Source organism: Hemiscyllium ocellatum, chromosome 2, assembly GCF_020745735.1.
Source record: "Hemiscyllium ocellatum isolate sHemOce1 chromosome 2, sHemOce1.pat.X.cur, whole genome shotgun sequence".
Classification (NCBI taxonomy): domain Eukaryota; kingdom Metazoa; phylum Chordata; class Chondrichthyes; order Orectolobiformes; family Hemiscylliidae; genus Hemiscyllium; species Hemiscyllium ocellatum.
The window spans coordinates 133,747,549-133,764,697 of NC_083402.1; the positions used below are offsets into that span (position 1 = coordinate 133,747,549).

Below are 17,149 nucleotides of genomic sequence, written 5' to 3' on the forward strand. Positions count from 1 at the left end.
TATCGAATAAATCAATCTGTTTTATTAGCCATAAATGCAATTCACAGATCAGATATTCATATTTCCAGACAGAGATGTATGTGATTAAATCAACAGATTCTATATTGTATTTATTACATGGATCCCTGTTTCGAATGTCTGGGGTTTCAATTTACGTTCTATATATACATATATGTTGTACAATCTATAGATAATACAATATTTCCATATTTTAAAAAATGCAACTTGTGTAACATATTTTCAAACAGTTGTCCAAAATAAGAATATTTTCTGCAAGTCCCTTCAATATATCCCAGAAGAATCACACAAATTAAGACTATGTTAGATTTAAAAGTAATTGTGCAACCAAATCATCATTTTCTATAAGTTAAAGTCAATAGAAGAGGAAACGTATCTCATTTTGCACTTGGAATTTATTCTCCGAATGCCTTAAATGGCAGTCATGCCCAATTTCTCACATGCCATTTTAGGAGTGTCTCATCAGTAATACAAAATTCCTAATATGCATCATTTGCTATTTCAACTATATGTTCCCAGGTAAAATTACACAATGCATCCTTCATTAAGCAACTACTTGCCAAGATATACAAATATGTAAAGAAAAATCAAGATCCTTATGACTTGACATGTACTTTCTCAGCAAGCTTTTCAGCCCTTATATTTTAAATACCCAAACACAGGTACTATGAGTGTATGTTTCAACTTCAATAGTAACGTTCACTGCACATGTAAACAGTTCAGTTGTGAATCAATTTTGTAAGCCACATCATTATTTTTGTTCATTGTAATCTTCAAGCAAAAAGGTTACTTGGTAAACATGTCAGAATTTTCACATGGCATATACCTACTCTTCAGGTTAACCTCACAATCATATCAAAAATGTTATTTTGTTTTTGTTAAATACTGTGCAATCTCAGGCTGCATGTGTAAGCTCTAGTCAGCAGGGTCTCTGGTCCCACATTGAACACATGGATTGAATTCTCAGTCAAGCTGGTACTTTAAATTCAGTTTTGATGGGTTTTAAACAAACAGTTTGCTAAACCAAGATTCACACAGCATTGAGAATCGCTGTCCAGACTTTAAAGAATCATCTCGTAGACACACTTTAGAACACACAACGGCACTGTTGGCAGGAGTGAACAATTCAGACCTATGTCTTTTCATACTCCTGCCTGAAGTATGACACATAGAGGCAACAAAAAGGTGCAGAGAAGTAATAAAAAAATTAAAATTATCTTTAAAATACTGATGGAATATTAGAAATACCACATTATACGGCCAGATTTTAATACAGAATATTTCTAAATATTTGTAATACAGATTTTCTCTCACCTTTCTTCATTAACCAACAGTCAAGTAATTAGTTTTCATCTTTTGACAAATTTGCTGCATTCATAACCCTTTCTTAACAAGAAACATTTGTTTAGTTAATCTAATTGCAAACCTGATTTCTGTCAAATTGTACCATTTCTGGGACAAGCCAAATTCAATGTGCAGAAATTAGTTACCTGTGAATGAATTAAATCACACTCCAAATTGAATAGCAATGGGAGAGAACAGACTTTGATACTGGAATTCTACTAATTCTGAACAACGACACTATTCATGCATTTCTTTCTTTAGAAGAAAAGGAATTCTCGGTTAATTTTGGACAAACAATGACCATGTAAAACAGGACCTGTGAACGGAAAGTATATCAGGAGAGTTTCTCCTTTATGTACACGACAAAGGATAAGTTTTCTAAATTCCACATCTTGGAAAGTAGCATTCAGTGGACAGTCAACCAAATATTGGCTTCAGTGTAAAGTGCAAACACTTCCAATTTTTACAAAGAAAAGGTAATTAACATTTACTTCACAAGTTATTACAAATCATTTCTCTCAGGTGCCAGATGACACTTGAAGACTCATGTCAAGATTGTAGCATTTACATGCTAAACCTTAAATCATGGTGCACAACCATTTTCAATAGTCATTGAAATCTAAAATAGGAACATAATGCTTCAAAATAGGTCAACGCCCTAATTCATAGCACATAATATACACTCATGAACATTAAATTTACATTATTACAGAAATCAACATTAAAATGAGAAAGCTGGAGCTTGGTGAAAAGAATTTCAAGTTTCAGAAAGACAAGCATAGTCTACATGGGCTAACAAAATGAAATTCCTTCTAGCCAATAACATTATGGCTCAAGGTTAATTGAAATCAACCAAAGAAAGCCATGATAAAATTACAGACAAAATATGGCAAACATGAACAAAGACTACAGAAGGTGGCCAAGTGGGCTGAACATGCTAACAGGAATGCTTCATCTCCAACCTTTAAAAGGTAAGGAACTGTTGAATATGTTCATTAAATTTAATAAAGCTACACTATACATTTTAGAATGCCTTCATACAAAATTCTTCCTCTGCATCCTTCTCCAACATTTATACCTAGTAGTTTAATCCCTCTGTCAAAACAGATTAGATTTTCAAACACATTTCAAAAGAATATTCATTGCAATGATTTAAAGATATAAATGTGGTTTTTAAGAGGGTGTCTAAGCACTGTCATCACCCTGCAGCAGAAAAAAGATTGTCATAATGATGCAGCAAGTGTATCAATGAAGAGTTTGTAGGAAGAATCCACACATTTTTAAACTACAACTCTGCAGTTCATGAGGATGAAATTTTAAGACAACTGAAGATATGAATATCTTTTGCAGGAGCTGTTCCAAAATAAGATAAAAACACAATATCATAGCACTTGGAGCAGCCTTGTCAAATATATTCAGAAGTTCGATGATTCAAAACAGTGCCTTTGATCCCTGGTTTTCAAATTCTGACCAAGCATCATTCAGTTCCATGAAGATCATCTTAGCATACTGTTCATAAGGTTCACCTGTAGCCTTAATTTAAGAAAATAGTTTAGTGTCCAGTTCATAACAATGAAAATATGCTTTATTTCATTGTAAGTTTAGAATATCAGAAGCAAATTACATTGCAGGCAGAACCTAGCTCACAAAAACTGTTCTGATGGATCCCACAAGGATTTAGTAATCATTTATATAACTTAACTCTACTTTTTTCTTGTTGGTGCAACAAAGCAAAGATCAAGTTAAATTCAACAATAGTATTCCATTTCCTTTCAAACTTTTAAAAAGTACTAATGACATTTTATTATGTTAATTAATGAACTTCCAGATTTTAAATTTATTGCAATTGACTTGTCTGATGATGCCATTTTGTTGACCTTACCTTGTCTGGGTGAACTACAAGTATAGCTTTCCGATAGACCTTCTTCACTTGGTCTGGGTGCACTATGTCTGCCATGCTCACAGGTTTCCACTTAGTTTCACCCTCCCACAGTACTGTGTGCAGAGTTGACAATAAAGCCCTTATATTTCTCTCTTTTCCTTCAATCCAATCAAGGATCTAGCAAAGAATCAAAATTTCAATATGTAACCTAATAAGCAACAAGAATTTTGCAAACATTTTCATCTTTGTTATGATGGTTAAAAATATCACATAGCAATGGAAGTAAACTAGGTATCTGAAAAAAAAGTGACCTATATTAAAACTTAAGTAGACAATGCTTAAAGATCTTCGTACCATGTTAGGGATATGGACCAAAGGTGAGTGAAAGGAGTTGAAGAGCATATCAGTTAAAATTTGATTGAATGGAAGAATAATCCCAATGAATCAATGGCAAATTCCTGCTCCTATGTTCCTCTTTACCCTGTTGTATTATGAATTTCATTGACTGCAAGGATGCATTGATAAAACAATGTAACAAAGCCCAGAACAGCAGTATAATAACATTTCTCACTGCCGAGGCATCACCTTGTAAAAGCAACTGACAACTGAAACCACCAATCATACCATAGCACCAGAAGATTATTTAACTGAACAAATTGATTCATAATGAATTTGAAAATATTGTGCATTTTTAACATTAGGTGCAAATAACGAATTGAGATCAACAAATATTTTACCAATTACAGTTGGAAATAGCTAGTCAATAAATCAATCTCTCTTCACAATCTCCATTAAGCTGCCATCATATTTAGCGATTTTTTTAAAAAAAAGTCATTGAAGCCTCTTTCTCGCGCTGGTTGATTAATTGAATAGTGCTATCCATAACTGGATGTGGCAGGACCACAGAACTTTCAAGTGTTCCATTAGTTGTGGAATCACACAGCTCTGCCCTTAGCAGACTGCTTCCACTGTTAAACATGCATGTGATACTGTGTTTTAGTTTCTCCAGGCTGGCACCTCCATTGTAAGTATGCTGGCACTGTTCCTGATGGACTCACTTCTCACTGAACTGGGGCTGTTGGCTTGTTGGAAATTACAGAGTGGGGGATATGTCAGGCCATGAGGTTAGAGATTATGCTTGAATACAATTCTGCTGATGATCGCCCACAGTGCCTCATGGATGCTAAGCTTAACCTGTTGGCCAGAGGTTGCTCACACAAAGACAGTAGCTGTGAACTTAAGTTCCCTGAGCCTTAGCTGCTGGCTTGTTTGGCTGGTTTGAGCTGGTTCAGTTCTGCGGAGTAGCATAAGGGGGAAATCGTATTTGGTGGAAGAGTATTGAGGTAATGCATGGAAAGGGCCTACAGTAGAAAGACACCACCTTCAGATGAGCTGAGAACCAATCAGAACAAGATACCATGATTCTGGAAGACAAGGGAAAAGGATCAAAAATGAAGGATTTCAGTGTGCCATCAGTGAAAACTCCTGACAGCAACCTTTGCAAAGTATGGACATCACATTTGAAAGTGCGGAGAGGACTCCAAGGCCGAGGAGTAAACTATCTGGCCTGTATGAGCTTCTATTCTTGGGTATTAGCTTTTATTTTTATTGACTGTTGCAGGAACATCAGCTTAGAGGGTGCATGCTGGACTTTAGCTTTGTATGAATTGCGTGTCTGCTGTGAACGTTTTCCTAACCAAGAAGTATGATTTGCATATCTGTTTTAACTGAAGTAATAAAGATTTTGGTCAGTTGATACAGACTTGACTCGTCGTCTTTGTGCCAAGCTAATAACTCGCCGAAGGAGGTAACCAGGCAACAACTCTGTTCTAAATCTTGCCTATTTAGCACAGTGGTACTGACACACAATGCAATAAGATGAAGGGTGTGCTCAAGTATAAGGAAAGGACTTAGTCCCAAGGAAAATTGGGCGGCACGGTGGCACAGTGGTTAGCACTGCTGCCTCACAGCGCCAGAGACCTGGGTTCAATTCCCGCCTCAGGCGACTGACTGTGTGGAGTTTGCACGTTCTCCCCGTGTCTGCGTGGGTTTCCTCCGGGTGCTCCGGTTTCCTCCCACAGTCCAAAGATGTGCGGGTCAGGTGAATTGGCCATACTAAATTGCCCGTAGTGTTAGGTAAGGGGTAAATGTAGGGGTATGGGCCTGGGTGGGTTGCGCTTCAGCGGGTCGGTGTGGACTTGTTGGGCCGAAGGGCCTGTTTCCACACTGTAAGTAATCTAATTGAAAAAAAATTGTGTAGTTACTCTTACAAGACCAGCAGAGATGGATCTTCAACAACTAGTTTGGTGAGGACGCATTCCTGTTGTTGATTCTCTCATTACCTGCTGCAGGCGAAGTCTGGCAGATATTGTGCTTTGGATGTGGGCAGCTTAGTCAGTGGTGATACTATTGAGTCACTCTTGGTGAAGAACATTGAAATTCACTATGTAGAACCACTGCTGCTCAAAATGGAGAAATATTGATTCATCAACTTAAGGAGAGCAGTATATAATACTTAGTAGAAGGTTTGACCTGATGCCATTCAGGCTTCATGGGGTTAAGTGTAAATGAGAACAACCAAGATCATTCTCTCCCAATCTTTTGGCACTATGCCAACATCTCTACCAGGTCCTGCTGGTGGTATAGAACATACCCAGTAACAGTGAGAGTGGAGTCTAGGACACTAACTGTAGGGCATTATTCAATATAACTATGTCAGCCTGCTTTTGCACATCATTTCAGATGTTAGTGGGCAGGACCCATGCAGGGTCTATTGGGTAGGGTATATCTTTGTCCTATCCAGTGCCTAGGTTGAGCCATGTCGTCTATCCAATTTCATATCCATTAAACATTTCTGGAGGAGAGGATACATTCTGAGTGGTTTCCTTAGCAGTTACAAGTCAACCAAGCTTTTGTGAGTTTGAAGTCACATGAAGTATAGACATTACGTTTCTTTCCCTAAAGGATGTTAGTGGACCAGATGGGTTCTTATGAAAATCTAGCAGTTCCAACATGGTTAATGCTGAGATTTTGCTCTTTATACCAGATTAATTTAAGTAGTTGAAGTTAAATTTCCACAACTAATGTGGAGGAAACTGGACTTATGAATTTGAAGCACAACTCAGTACTCAAAACAAAGCCTGCTCACCACTACTTTACAATATGATGATCGGTAAAACCACATCACAAATTTGGAATGCAATAGGGACACAGCACATTCATCATGAACCCAGATAGGCGTGAGCCAACCTGAGTTAAAAGAGATATTCTACTTGTATTTGTAAACTCAAGGGCATCAACTCCACATCAAATGCAGAATTAATCCTGTACGACAAAATTTTTTAATAAGTGCAGAAATACAAGATACAAAGTTCTATAGCCAAAGGTGCAGACAACACTAAAATAGGTGGGAAAGTACATTGCAATGAAGAAATAACATTTTTACAAATGTATTTGGATAGGTTAGGTGAATGGGCCAAAACTTAGCAGATGAAGTTTAAGGTTCTCCATTTTGGTCAGAAGAGTAGAAAGCTAACATTATCTAAATGGACGGAAACTTCTGAGTACTTTAGTGCAGAGGGATATGAGAGCGCCCGAGCATAAACCACAGAAAACTAGTATGCAGGTACATCTGGAAATTTTGGTATTTAATGCTAAAGGAATAGAGTATAAATGTAGGAAGTGTTGCTACAACTGTACTAGGCATTAGTAACTGCACCTGCAGTATTGTGGACAATTTTAGTTCTCTTAATTGAGGAGGGATATAATTGTTATTGAAGGCAGTTTACAGGAGGTTCACTAAATGTATTCCAGAGATGAGGGGCTTGTCTCATGAAAAGAGATTGAGCATTTAGGCCTATAGCTTCTGGAGTTTAGAAGAACAAGAGGAGATCGAATTGATGTACATAAGATGCTAAAGAAGATTGACAAAATAGACGAAGCTAGGATGCTTCCTCACATGGGGCAATCTTGAACGAGAGGTCATAGTCTTAGGGTTAGGGGTACCAGATTTAAAACAGACATATGGAGAAATTACATAGCATCTGTGAAATTCAGTACCCAGAGTGCAGTTCATGCTGGTTACTGAATAAGTTTAAGGAGGAGATCAACAGATTTTTAATGAGCAATAGGTTGAAAGATTATGGAGCGTGAGGCAAGAAAGTGGAGTTAAGAGCAAGATGACCTCAGCCATGATCATATCGAATTGCAGGTCAGGCTCAATGAGCTGAACTGACTACTCCCTCTCCTAGTTCTGCACAACATGTTCATATTCTTCAAACCTTTAGTTTTAAGGGATCCATTTCTTTAGTCAGTTCTTCCCTTCGTAATTCTGCAATAGTCTTTGGTTCTTTTCTGTCCGCTGTACTAGAAAATCCTTGTTCCGACAACAAGTCCTGAAAGTCATTTACAGAAACTTTTGGTTTTGGTCCTGCAGAAGGGAGGAAAAGAAAATCAATGGAATAACAAGATTTTACTATGAACAGTTACTTGCAGTAAATTATATTACGTAAAAGAAAGTCTTATTCTAACCATTGAAGTAGTTTTCAATAGAACAGTGGAGATTACAGAATGCTTTGAAATAACTGCTTAAAACAGGAAGTGGAGGGGAGATTAGACAGAGACAGGAATTCAAAGAGGTGACCTCACAGGAGGGGCATATATTTAAGAATAAAGTGTGAAATTTTAGAGAGAAACATTGCTCAACATAGAAGATTGAGAATGGAATGTGCTACGGAATGAATGATTGAAACAGGAACAATGTCAAAATTTAAGAATAGATTTGATGGTATTTAAGGAAAAAGAAGAAAGGCATATGGAAATAAAGGAAAAATGCGAGGGACTAGTGAGTGTTTTTTGTGACAAAGTATCATGTAATTCAAGGAACTTTTATGATCTGTGGTAAAATGCAAATGCTTTTGAGCAATTTCAAATATGTAAAATTCAAATAGGTCGAAACATTACTTTCCTTTTTGTTTAATTGTTCAGTGCGGTCTAATTTTAACTCACAACCACCTTATCAAGCACAATTAGAAATGAGCAATGAATGCTTGTCTTGCCATGGGCCATTCCACAGGCCAGACAAGGGCATATAAAAGGGCAAAGTTCAATTATGCAAATGTTGGAATTCCACCAAACAAAGGAAATCTCTCCTTTCTGACCAGTGCTGGAGGATAAGCACAAACATGCAGCAGGTTGGCCAAATGGTTTAAGTCCATATTTGAATTCCTTTGTTAATCTATATGTTTTAAAAGCAGCTTGCCCACCTTGCTTAAAAATAAACTGCAGTTTGATAAGTAATTTTTAAAAAGAAACAGTTGAAATGTAAAACAGAAGAAAAATTACCAAATCCAGGCCCTCGGATGCCTCGTTCCTCCCGTCTCCCCATGACACTGAAATTCAAATTGTAGTTAGGTTTGGTCTGGGCTGCTGGTCTAGGCTGATGTGGCTTTGATTGCTGAGTCTGTTGCTGTGAAGTAGTATTGCTGCCCAGTGTTCTACCAGACTGCCATGAACTGCTGCCCACTGGCTGCGCCGGCTTCGGAGCGAATGTTCCTCCGGCTGTAAATCCTCCACTCAAGGAACCTGTAGAAGCATCAAGAATGATCATTACTATAAAGACAAATCAACTATAGAAGTCATATTATTTATCTATTCTTTGTCTTCGCGTGAAACAGAGCAGATTACATAGCATCCCAAACATGTGTGTCATGTTTCATAAAGCATAGGATTTGTACTGAGATGGACTTTGTTACTCACATTAATAATTTAGACTCAGGAGAACAATATCAAAATTTGCTACGGACACAAATTTTGGGGCGGGAGTGATAATCAATACCACAGAGGACTGGAAGATTATACAGGAAGACAATACTATGCTGTCAGAGATGCTGTATAACTGCAAATAAGTTTCAAATAGATAAATGTGAAGCATTTTGATAGGAAGAATAAGAAATAATCCTGTGAAAACTAATTAACTAAATGGTACAGAAGAATATAAGAATCTGATGAACAAATCACTTGAAGCTATAAAAAGAAACAAACCTGTGGTTCGAGCAACTGAATTAAATAGCAGGTAAATTATTATTAACCTGGGCAGAATCTTGTTTTACCATACTGGGTCTTCAAATTTTAAGGATACAGAAGCACTGGAAAGTTGCAAAGAAAATTTACAAGAAGATAGTTGAGCAAAGATGGTCAGAACAATGGATCAAGTTAAAAAATATAGTAAAATGAAAAAAGGGCTCTTTTCTCAGGAAAAATGAAACTAGAGGAGTGACCTAATAGAGGTCTAAAAAATTATGAAAATGTTTGATAAGGTCAGTATAAATAAAACTTTAATTTGCAGTGGAGACTACAACTAGCAGCAGTTAAAATAAGGTAATCATGAACATGTTCAAAACAAAATATGGCAGAAACCTCTTTGCCCAAAGAGTAATTAGAATGTGGAGTATTATTCAAGTAATGAAGCAAATAACAAATGCATTTAAATATGAAGTTAGATAAACACATGAGTGAGAAAGCTGTAGCAGGATATGTTGATGGGCTTTACTTGAAGTGTACTTGGGACTTCTCTGAAGCGTGAAGAAGGGAGGAATAAAATCTGTGAACATAGTCTGAACAGATCAATCTCAAAAATATTTACATTGCAAGGCTGTTATCTTATGACACACTTAACATGTCAATTATGAATGACTAAATGCAAGATCCCAAAGGCAATGAGAATTATTTTATTTACTGGATCTGTTGGTTCTGTATTAATGGTTGAGGAACATTACCTGGTAAATTGGAACCAAGGTTACCAATGTCAGCAAATGGATCAAAAGATTTTGAATGACTAAATGATGCATTTGAAGGAGGACCGGAGGCAGCACCAGATGATGAAGCAAAAGTTGAGCCTATATTAGGAACAATCCAACATGAGTTACTTACAAGTTACAGTCCAGCAGTCATGAAATAGAGAAATACAATATTAATGGTGCAAGTTATATTACATTATCTGGTCAGGCAAAACTCAGATCTTGTGGACTATACCACATACTTGTTTAATCAAAACTAACTTGATGGCCAATGTAAGAATAATGTTAAATTATCATATCAGCAAAAAAAGGCTTTTCTTAAAGAAGTAGAACTTTATAAATAGCACTTTTTTAACATCACAATCTATAAATAGGCAGATAAATGTGTATTTATATTTGTAAATCATAAGAGTGAATAATCAATACACCAGAGCACATACTTAGAAAGTTTGATGCCTCTTCCAATATTCAATGATTTATTCAAAATAGCTAAGAGAGCGGTTTCTTGTCTATCTCTTTTACTCAGGCAAATTGACAACACTTTTACATATTCTGCCTTTGAGATGAGGTATTAAACTAAGACCCCATTTGTCCTCTCAGACAGACATAAACAATCCCATACACCATTTGAACAGGAGCTTGGGATTCTTCAAATATCCTGGCTAACATATATCCTTCAGCTAAAATGATTAAAATGGTTGTGTTTTTTGGCCACTACAGTGTCCAGATTGGCTTGCACATTGCCTACATGACCAGAGTTACAACATTTCAAAAGTACTAAAGTAGCTATAAAGCATTTGGAACATACTGAATTTGTGAAAAGCATTATAAAATGTAATTACTATATTTAATTTTCTTTTTTATAATATCCCCAAAACTGGATGTGTGTATTTAGCCTCAATATGACTGGATAGCTGAATCAGCTTCTTGATCAGTGGTTTCAAGTATTTTTTTTTAAATTCAATCCAGTGTTTAGTTGTGAAGTATCAAACCCTTTAATATAAAGGTGAGAATTCTAAAATTTAAGCTGAAATTCCAAGTTATGCATTTTCAAAGGAATGGTAGCACATCTCACATCTGTTCTTTTCAAAGGAGAAGCATAAGATATCCAAGATGCAGTTTTACAAAAAAAAATCAAAACAGGCATATGTTACTTTGCATTGTCTCTGCAAATGCTGTCTTGTTATTCTGTTGGGGCACAGCACTGCTGGAAGGCCACGCATTCCAGCCCCCCATGAGGTCCGGTTGACTGGCAGATGACGATACTTTTGATAACTCAGGTGTTGAGTTTCCTACAAGAAAGCATAATGTGCAGATTTATATTAATTCAAACATTTTCTAAGAACCATTTAAATACTCATGATAACTAAAGACAACACAATCATTTACACCCAAAGCAACCATCAAACAGTGTGAATTACAGCAAGCCATGTCAACAAATGCTGTTTTTAAAACTGTACTCTAAATAGATGAAGGGTGTGAATTATAATGCTCAGTTGTATTTTTTTTTAAGATATTTTTATTAGAAATTTAATATTTTGACAGATTTACAAAAATAAACAGAACTTTCAAGCACAAACATTAATATAAAAATAGATCTTAAATATATAATCATCAAAATTCAAAGGAATGATACTAAAGAAGAAAGAAAAACAAGTTCCTTAGACATTTCTTCACCTCATCAAACGCCTTCCTCCTTCGTGCCAAAGCCGGGGAGAAGTCCTGAAATAACATAATCTTGGATCCTTCATGGATCATGGCTTTAGGATCCTTTCCAAGATTTCTGGAGGCATCCAGGAGTATCTGCCTCTCCCTATAACTCTGCAGCCGGAACAGGACCGGGCGTGGGCGCTGGTTTGGGCCAGATCCGCGTACTGCGACCCGGTAGGCCCACTCCACCCTTACCCGGTCAGTTTCAGCCCCCAGGTTTAAAAGCTGGGGCAGCCATCGCTCCAGAAATACTGCTAACTGTCCTTTCTCTTCTTGTTCAGGGAGGCCCAGAAGACGGATATTCTTTCTCCGATTTCTATTATCCAGGTCATCCATGTAGATTTCAAAGGCCCGGACTCTCTGCTCCAGAGCTCGCACCTGTTCTGCAGCTGTTTGTGCTGCAGCCTCGGAGGTCGTGGCCTTTAGCTCCGCCCCCTCCACTCGGCCCTGTAATTCCTCGAGAGCCTCGCTGTGTTTCTGCAGCTTTTCTTCGAATGCATTCCATCTCTGTCTGGATTCTGCAATGAAATTGACGAGTGTCGTTTCCAGCCTGGCAATCATCTCTTCAAGGCCTGTTTTTACATCAGCTGCAGCCGGAGGAGGAGAGGAGGGTGGGGGAGGGGTCTTTGTTTTCGGAGAGCTGCGGGATCCCTTTGGTTTACTCATTATCCACTTAATATTAAACTGCTTAAATATAATAGTAAGCAGCTAATTAAGGTTAGAAAATTTTTTTGGGTGGTTTGGTAAGTGTGGTGGAGGTGAGTAACTCACTTTACCCAGGTTTTGGGAAGAGCACTGTAAACTCAGACTTGCTGAGTCGCCGCCATCTTGGATCCTCGTTCGCTCAGTTGTATTTTATCAGGTAAAATGATAGCTTAATACATATTTTAAAGTGTGATTTTGCAATTCGCCAAGGGATAAAGACACCTTAGACCACAAACGATGGTAGAATTTTGACATTTTAGAACATTTAGTCCATCATCTTTGTCAAGGGACAGCACAGTGGCTCAATGGTTAGCACTGATGCCTCACAGGGATCGAGGTTTGATTTCACCCTCGGGTGGCAGTTTGCACATTCTTCCCGTCTGCATGGGTTTCCTCCCGGTGCTCCAGTTTCCTCTCAAAGGCCAAAGTCGTGCAGGTTAAGTGGATAGGCCATGCCGAATTACCCCATTGTGTCCAGGGTTGAGTAGATTAGGTGGATTATTCATGGGAAAATCAGAATTACAGAGATAGGATACGATGCTGTGAGGAAGGTTGGTGTAGATTTAATGGATCTGCTGCCACGCTGTATGGATTCTATGATTCTAACTTAATGAGAGTAACTCAGCTAATGTCACTTCCTGCCATTTTCTCACTGCAAGTTGTTATTGCCCATTCTCCAGTTCTCAACCTATTCAACAATGGGTACAGTTTATCTCTATCCACACAGTCAACACCTGCCATGATTTTTAACAATCATATCAAATCCTCTGTAAGGACACTTAATGATTCGGTGTTGCTGAACAAAGAAATCTTGGAGCGCAGGTTCATACTTCCTTGAAAGTGGAGTCCAGATAGACAGGTTACTGAAAAAAGCGCTTGGTATGCTTGCCTTTATTGGACAGTGGATTGAGTCATGCTGCGGCTGTACAGGAGATTGGTTAGGCCAATTTTGGAATACTGTGTTCAACTCTGGTCTCCCTGCCATAGAAAGGATGTTGTGAAACTGAAAGGGTTCAGAAAAGATTTACAAGATGTTGCCAGTGTTGGAGGGTTTGTGCTATAGAGAGAGGCTGAATAGGTTGGAGCTACTTTTCCCTGGAGCGTCTGAGGCAGAGGGATGACCTTATAGAGGTTTATAGAATCATGAAGGGTATGGACTGGGTAATCAGAAAAAGTCTTTTCCCTGGGGTGGGGAGTCCAAAACTGGAGGACATAGGTTTAAGGTGAGAGGGGAAAGATTGAAAAAGGACCTAAGGGGCAACTTTTCCACAAAAGTAGTAGCGCGTGCACAGAATGAGTGGCCAGAGGAAGTGGAGGAGGCTGGAACAATTAAAAGTCATCTGGACGGGTATATGAAAAGGAAGCATTTAGAGGGATATGGGTCAAATGCTAACAAATTGAACTAGATTAATTTAGAATATCTGATCGACATGCAGGAGTTGGACTGAAGTGTCTATGACTCTGCGTGAATAGACCCAGCTTCACAATTATTCCACAAAGCTAGAGTTTCCCATTCCTGCAATCATTTTCATAAATCTTGTCTACAACGTCTTGAATGAGTTTACATCCTTCCTAAGAGCCCAGTATTGCAGCCCAATATTAAATGTAATAACACCAGTTGAGGATGAACAAGTGTTTGCTCACTTCCTGGTATTGTATTTTAAGTACATAGGTACAAAACCGAGAATCCCTTATTAATCTTTATCACCTTTGACAATTTGAGGTAGTATACATCCTTTGTTTAATCAACCATTTTAAAGATGTATTCTTCATTTTAAGTTGCCATTCCTCATTCTTCCTTCAAAAATTTATCATTTCATACATCCCTGCCATTAAATTTTATTTCCTAACTTCCATCCATTATATCAGTCTATGTTCTCTTAAAATCTATCACTATCCCCCTCACGGTTCCCAAAAATACCCAAGAGTGTTTGTAGTTCCACAAATTTTTCTGAAGACACATTTACAAAGACCTCTCAACTTTTTTTTGTCCATTTTATGAATCCCCACTTTTCAACTCTAATTGCCTGGAGGGCAAGCCCACAGCTGCAGGTCTGCAGTCACATATAGGCCAAACCAAGTAATGATGGCAGTTTCCTTCCCTACAGAACGTTTGTGATCCAGATAGGTTTTTCCAACAATTGACAATGGTTTCGTGGCCATCATTAGACTCCTAACTGCAGACTTTGCTTAGATTCAAATTCCACTTTTCACTGCTGTTTCTTTTTGTGAAAATGAAAGTACACATTAAACTGAGATCATAAAAATATAAAACTTGGAAGTCTGGAGAGAAGGTGGACAACAAATATGATTTGTAGGCACAGCCCCTCTATTGAATATCATAAGTGGAAGACAAACAATGGAGGAAGAATTAAACATTACCACGATAAACTTACCCATACTGAAGAAATCTGAACTCGATGATGGATGTGGCATACCATTTGAGGATGAAAAAGCAGGAGCATTAGGAGTGAAAAACTGTCCAAATAAGTCTGGCTCAGTTTGATCAGTCTTGGGTGTTGGAAATGCAGCACCAAATGGATCAAAAGAGTCTGAGAGAAAACAATTAACAGGCAATTGTAGCTGTTTCATTACAATGTCTACTATTAGTCAAGGATCCACGTGAAACGCATACTGCACATTAATGGTTTTGATAAATCTTAGATTGAATTAAAAATTGAGGAGCTGACCAGATAGAAGCTATACTCTACTGAATTGTCAAAGAGTCATATTTACAAACGATTGATTAAGACCAGTTCGACTAAGGTTTTAGGACAACTGATGATAAAACGAGGCTAATATCTTCACATGCTTCAGGTCAGATTTTCCGAGAAGTGGCAATCTCAATCAAATGAGCCAGGTAAGCAGAGTGCCAGGTGAGTTGAGTGCCAGCTGGATAAAGTACTAGTATGAAAGGGACCAGGTAAAGCAATGTAGTATCTAAGGAGATTCGGAGTGGATATGAGAAAACCCGTCTGACAGGGGCATAGATGGGTATCACGTCTATCAGTGGGGGATTGAGGGAGTGCATTTACAGGGAGGAAATGGGTATCAAGCCAGGGTATGGGGAATGCAAGTGATCTGAGGGAAACGGAGTGTGCCATGGAAGTATTGCATCAGTTGAATAACTATTCAACCTTAGTCTACATTTGGAGTAGAAAATTTTACCTCAATATCTGTTTAATTTAGTTAGAGCTTGCTTTCAAATGGAGACATTCGCAGGGATCTACACATAGCGGAATTACCCAGCAGAAAATTCAACTTCCTGGGCAATTCTCACAGAGTCGACTAAAATGCAGGTTCCACAGGATCTTTAACTCTTATCTTTGTGGGAATAACAATAGGCCCATTGAAAAATCTGGGCCTTCAATTTCTGTCTGTTGATTTACGGAAGTATAAAACTGGATGGTACCCTAAAATTAAAATTAAAGTCAACGATGAGGTGAGCACTGAGGATTTGTGGATACCTTCCTTGATGTGACATTTAATTTGGAATAGAAACAAACGTCTTAAAAGGGTATAGAAGATTTCTGAACAATTGCAACCAATCCTCAACTGATAGATTCAAACAGGTTATTCCAGACCACAAGAGTCGTAATGGATGACTAACTATCAAAATAACATTTGACCCAAAAGCATTAATTTGCCCAACACAACACATACGTGGAAAGTGTTTTCGAATATATATTTGCTCCTGTACTCAACGCACTGACCAATAAAGGAAAGCAAGCTCCTTCTTCACTATCCTCACCACCTGCGATTCCACTTTCAAGGAGTCCTGAGCCTGCACATCAAGGTCCTTTTGTTCAACAACACTCTCCAGGACCTTACTATGAAGTGCATAAGTCCTGCTCTGATTTGTCTTTCAAAAAAATGGAGCACCACATATTTATCTAATTAAACTCCATCTGCCACTGCTCGGCCCATTGGCCCACCTGATCAAGATCCCTTTGTACTCTCAGGCAACCTTCTTCGCTGTTCACTACACCTCTAATTTTTGTATAAAGTTAAAATCACACAATGCCAGGTTATAATCCAACAGGTTTATTTAGAAGCACTAGCTTTCGGAGCACTGCTCTTTCATCAGGCGATCCGAAAGTTAGTGCTTCTAAATAAACCTGTTGGACTATAGCCTGGTGTGTAATTTTTAACTTTGTACACCCCAGTCCAACACCGGCATCTCCAAATCATTCTAATTATTGTGTCATCTGCAAACTTACTAATCATATCTCTTATCGTCAAATCCAAATCATTTATATAAATGACAAAAAAAGCAGTGGATTCTGCACCAATCCTTACGGCACACCACTGGTCACAGGCCATCAATCTAAAAAACAACCCTCCACCACCACCCTCTGTCTCCTACCTTCGAGCCAGATCTGTATTCAAATGGCTACTTCTCCCTGTATTCAATGTGATCTAACCTTGCTAACCAGTCTACCATGTGGAAACTTGTTGAACGCCTTACTGAAGTCCATACACATCATGTCGACTGCTCTGCCTCATCAGTCCTCTTGGTTACTTCTTCAAAAAGCTCAATCGAGTTCATGATATACGAATTTCCACGCAAAAAAGCCATGTTGATGATCCCTAATCAGTTCTTGCCTTTCCAAATTCCCTCCAACAACTTTCCCACTACCAAATGGTCATTGGTCTATAGTTCCCTGGCTTTTCCTTACCACTTTTCTCAAAT

At 38.1% G+C, this 17,149-nt stretch overlaps 1 protein-coding gene across 3 annotated transcripts in view; it reads right to left on the reverse strand.

Annotated features, from left to right (window-relative positions):
- The window catches only part of gak (cyclin G associated kinase), a 127,773-nt gene continuing 110,624 nt past the window's right edge, over positions 1–17,149 (reverse strand). For 2 of the 3 annotated variants that reach the window (XM_060840133.1, XM_060840124.1), the window contains exons 22-28: positions 14,853–15,008; positions 11,196–11,333; positions 10,021–10,140; positions 8,588–8,827; positions 7,525–7,673; positions 3,245–3,421; positions 1–2,895 (exon numbers count right to left, since the gene is read on the reverse strand). In XM_060840133.1, the coding sequence (XP_060696116.1) occupies positions 2,794–2,895; positions 3,245–3,421; positions 7,525–7,673; positions 8,588–8,827; positions 10,021–10,140; positions 11,196–11,333; positions 14,853–15,008 (1,082 nt within the window). In that variant the 3' untranslated portion in view covers positions 1–2,793. The remainder of the gene's footprint in view (positions 2,896–3,244; positions 3,422–7,524; positions 7,674–8,587; positions 8,828–10,020; positions 10,141–11,195; positions 11,334–14,852; positions 15,009–17,149) is intronic. The other variant, XM_060840142.1, reaches the window with a different exon arrangement.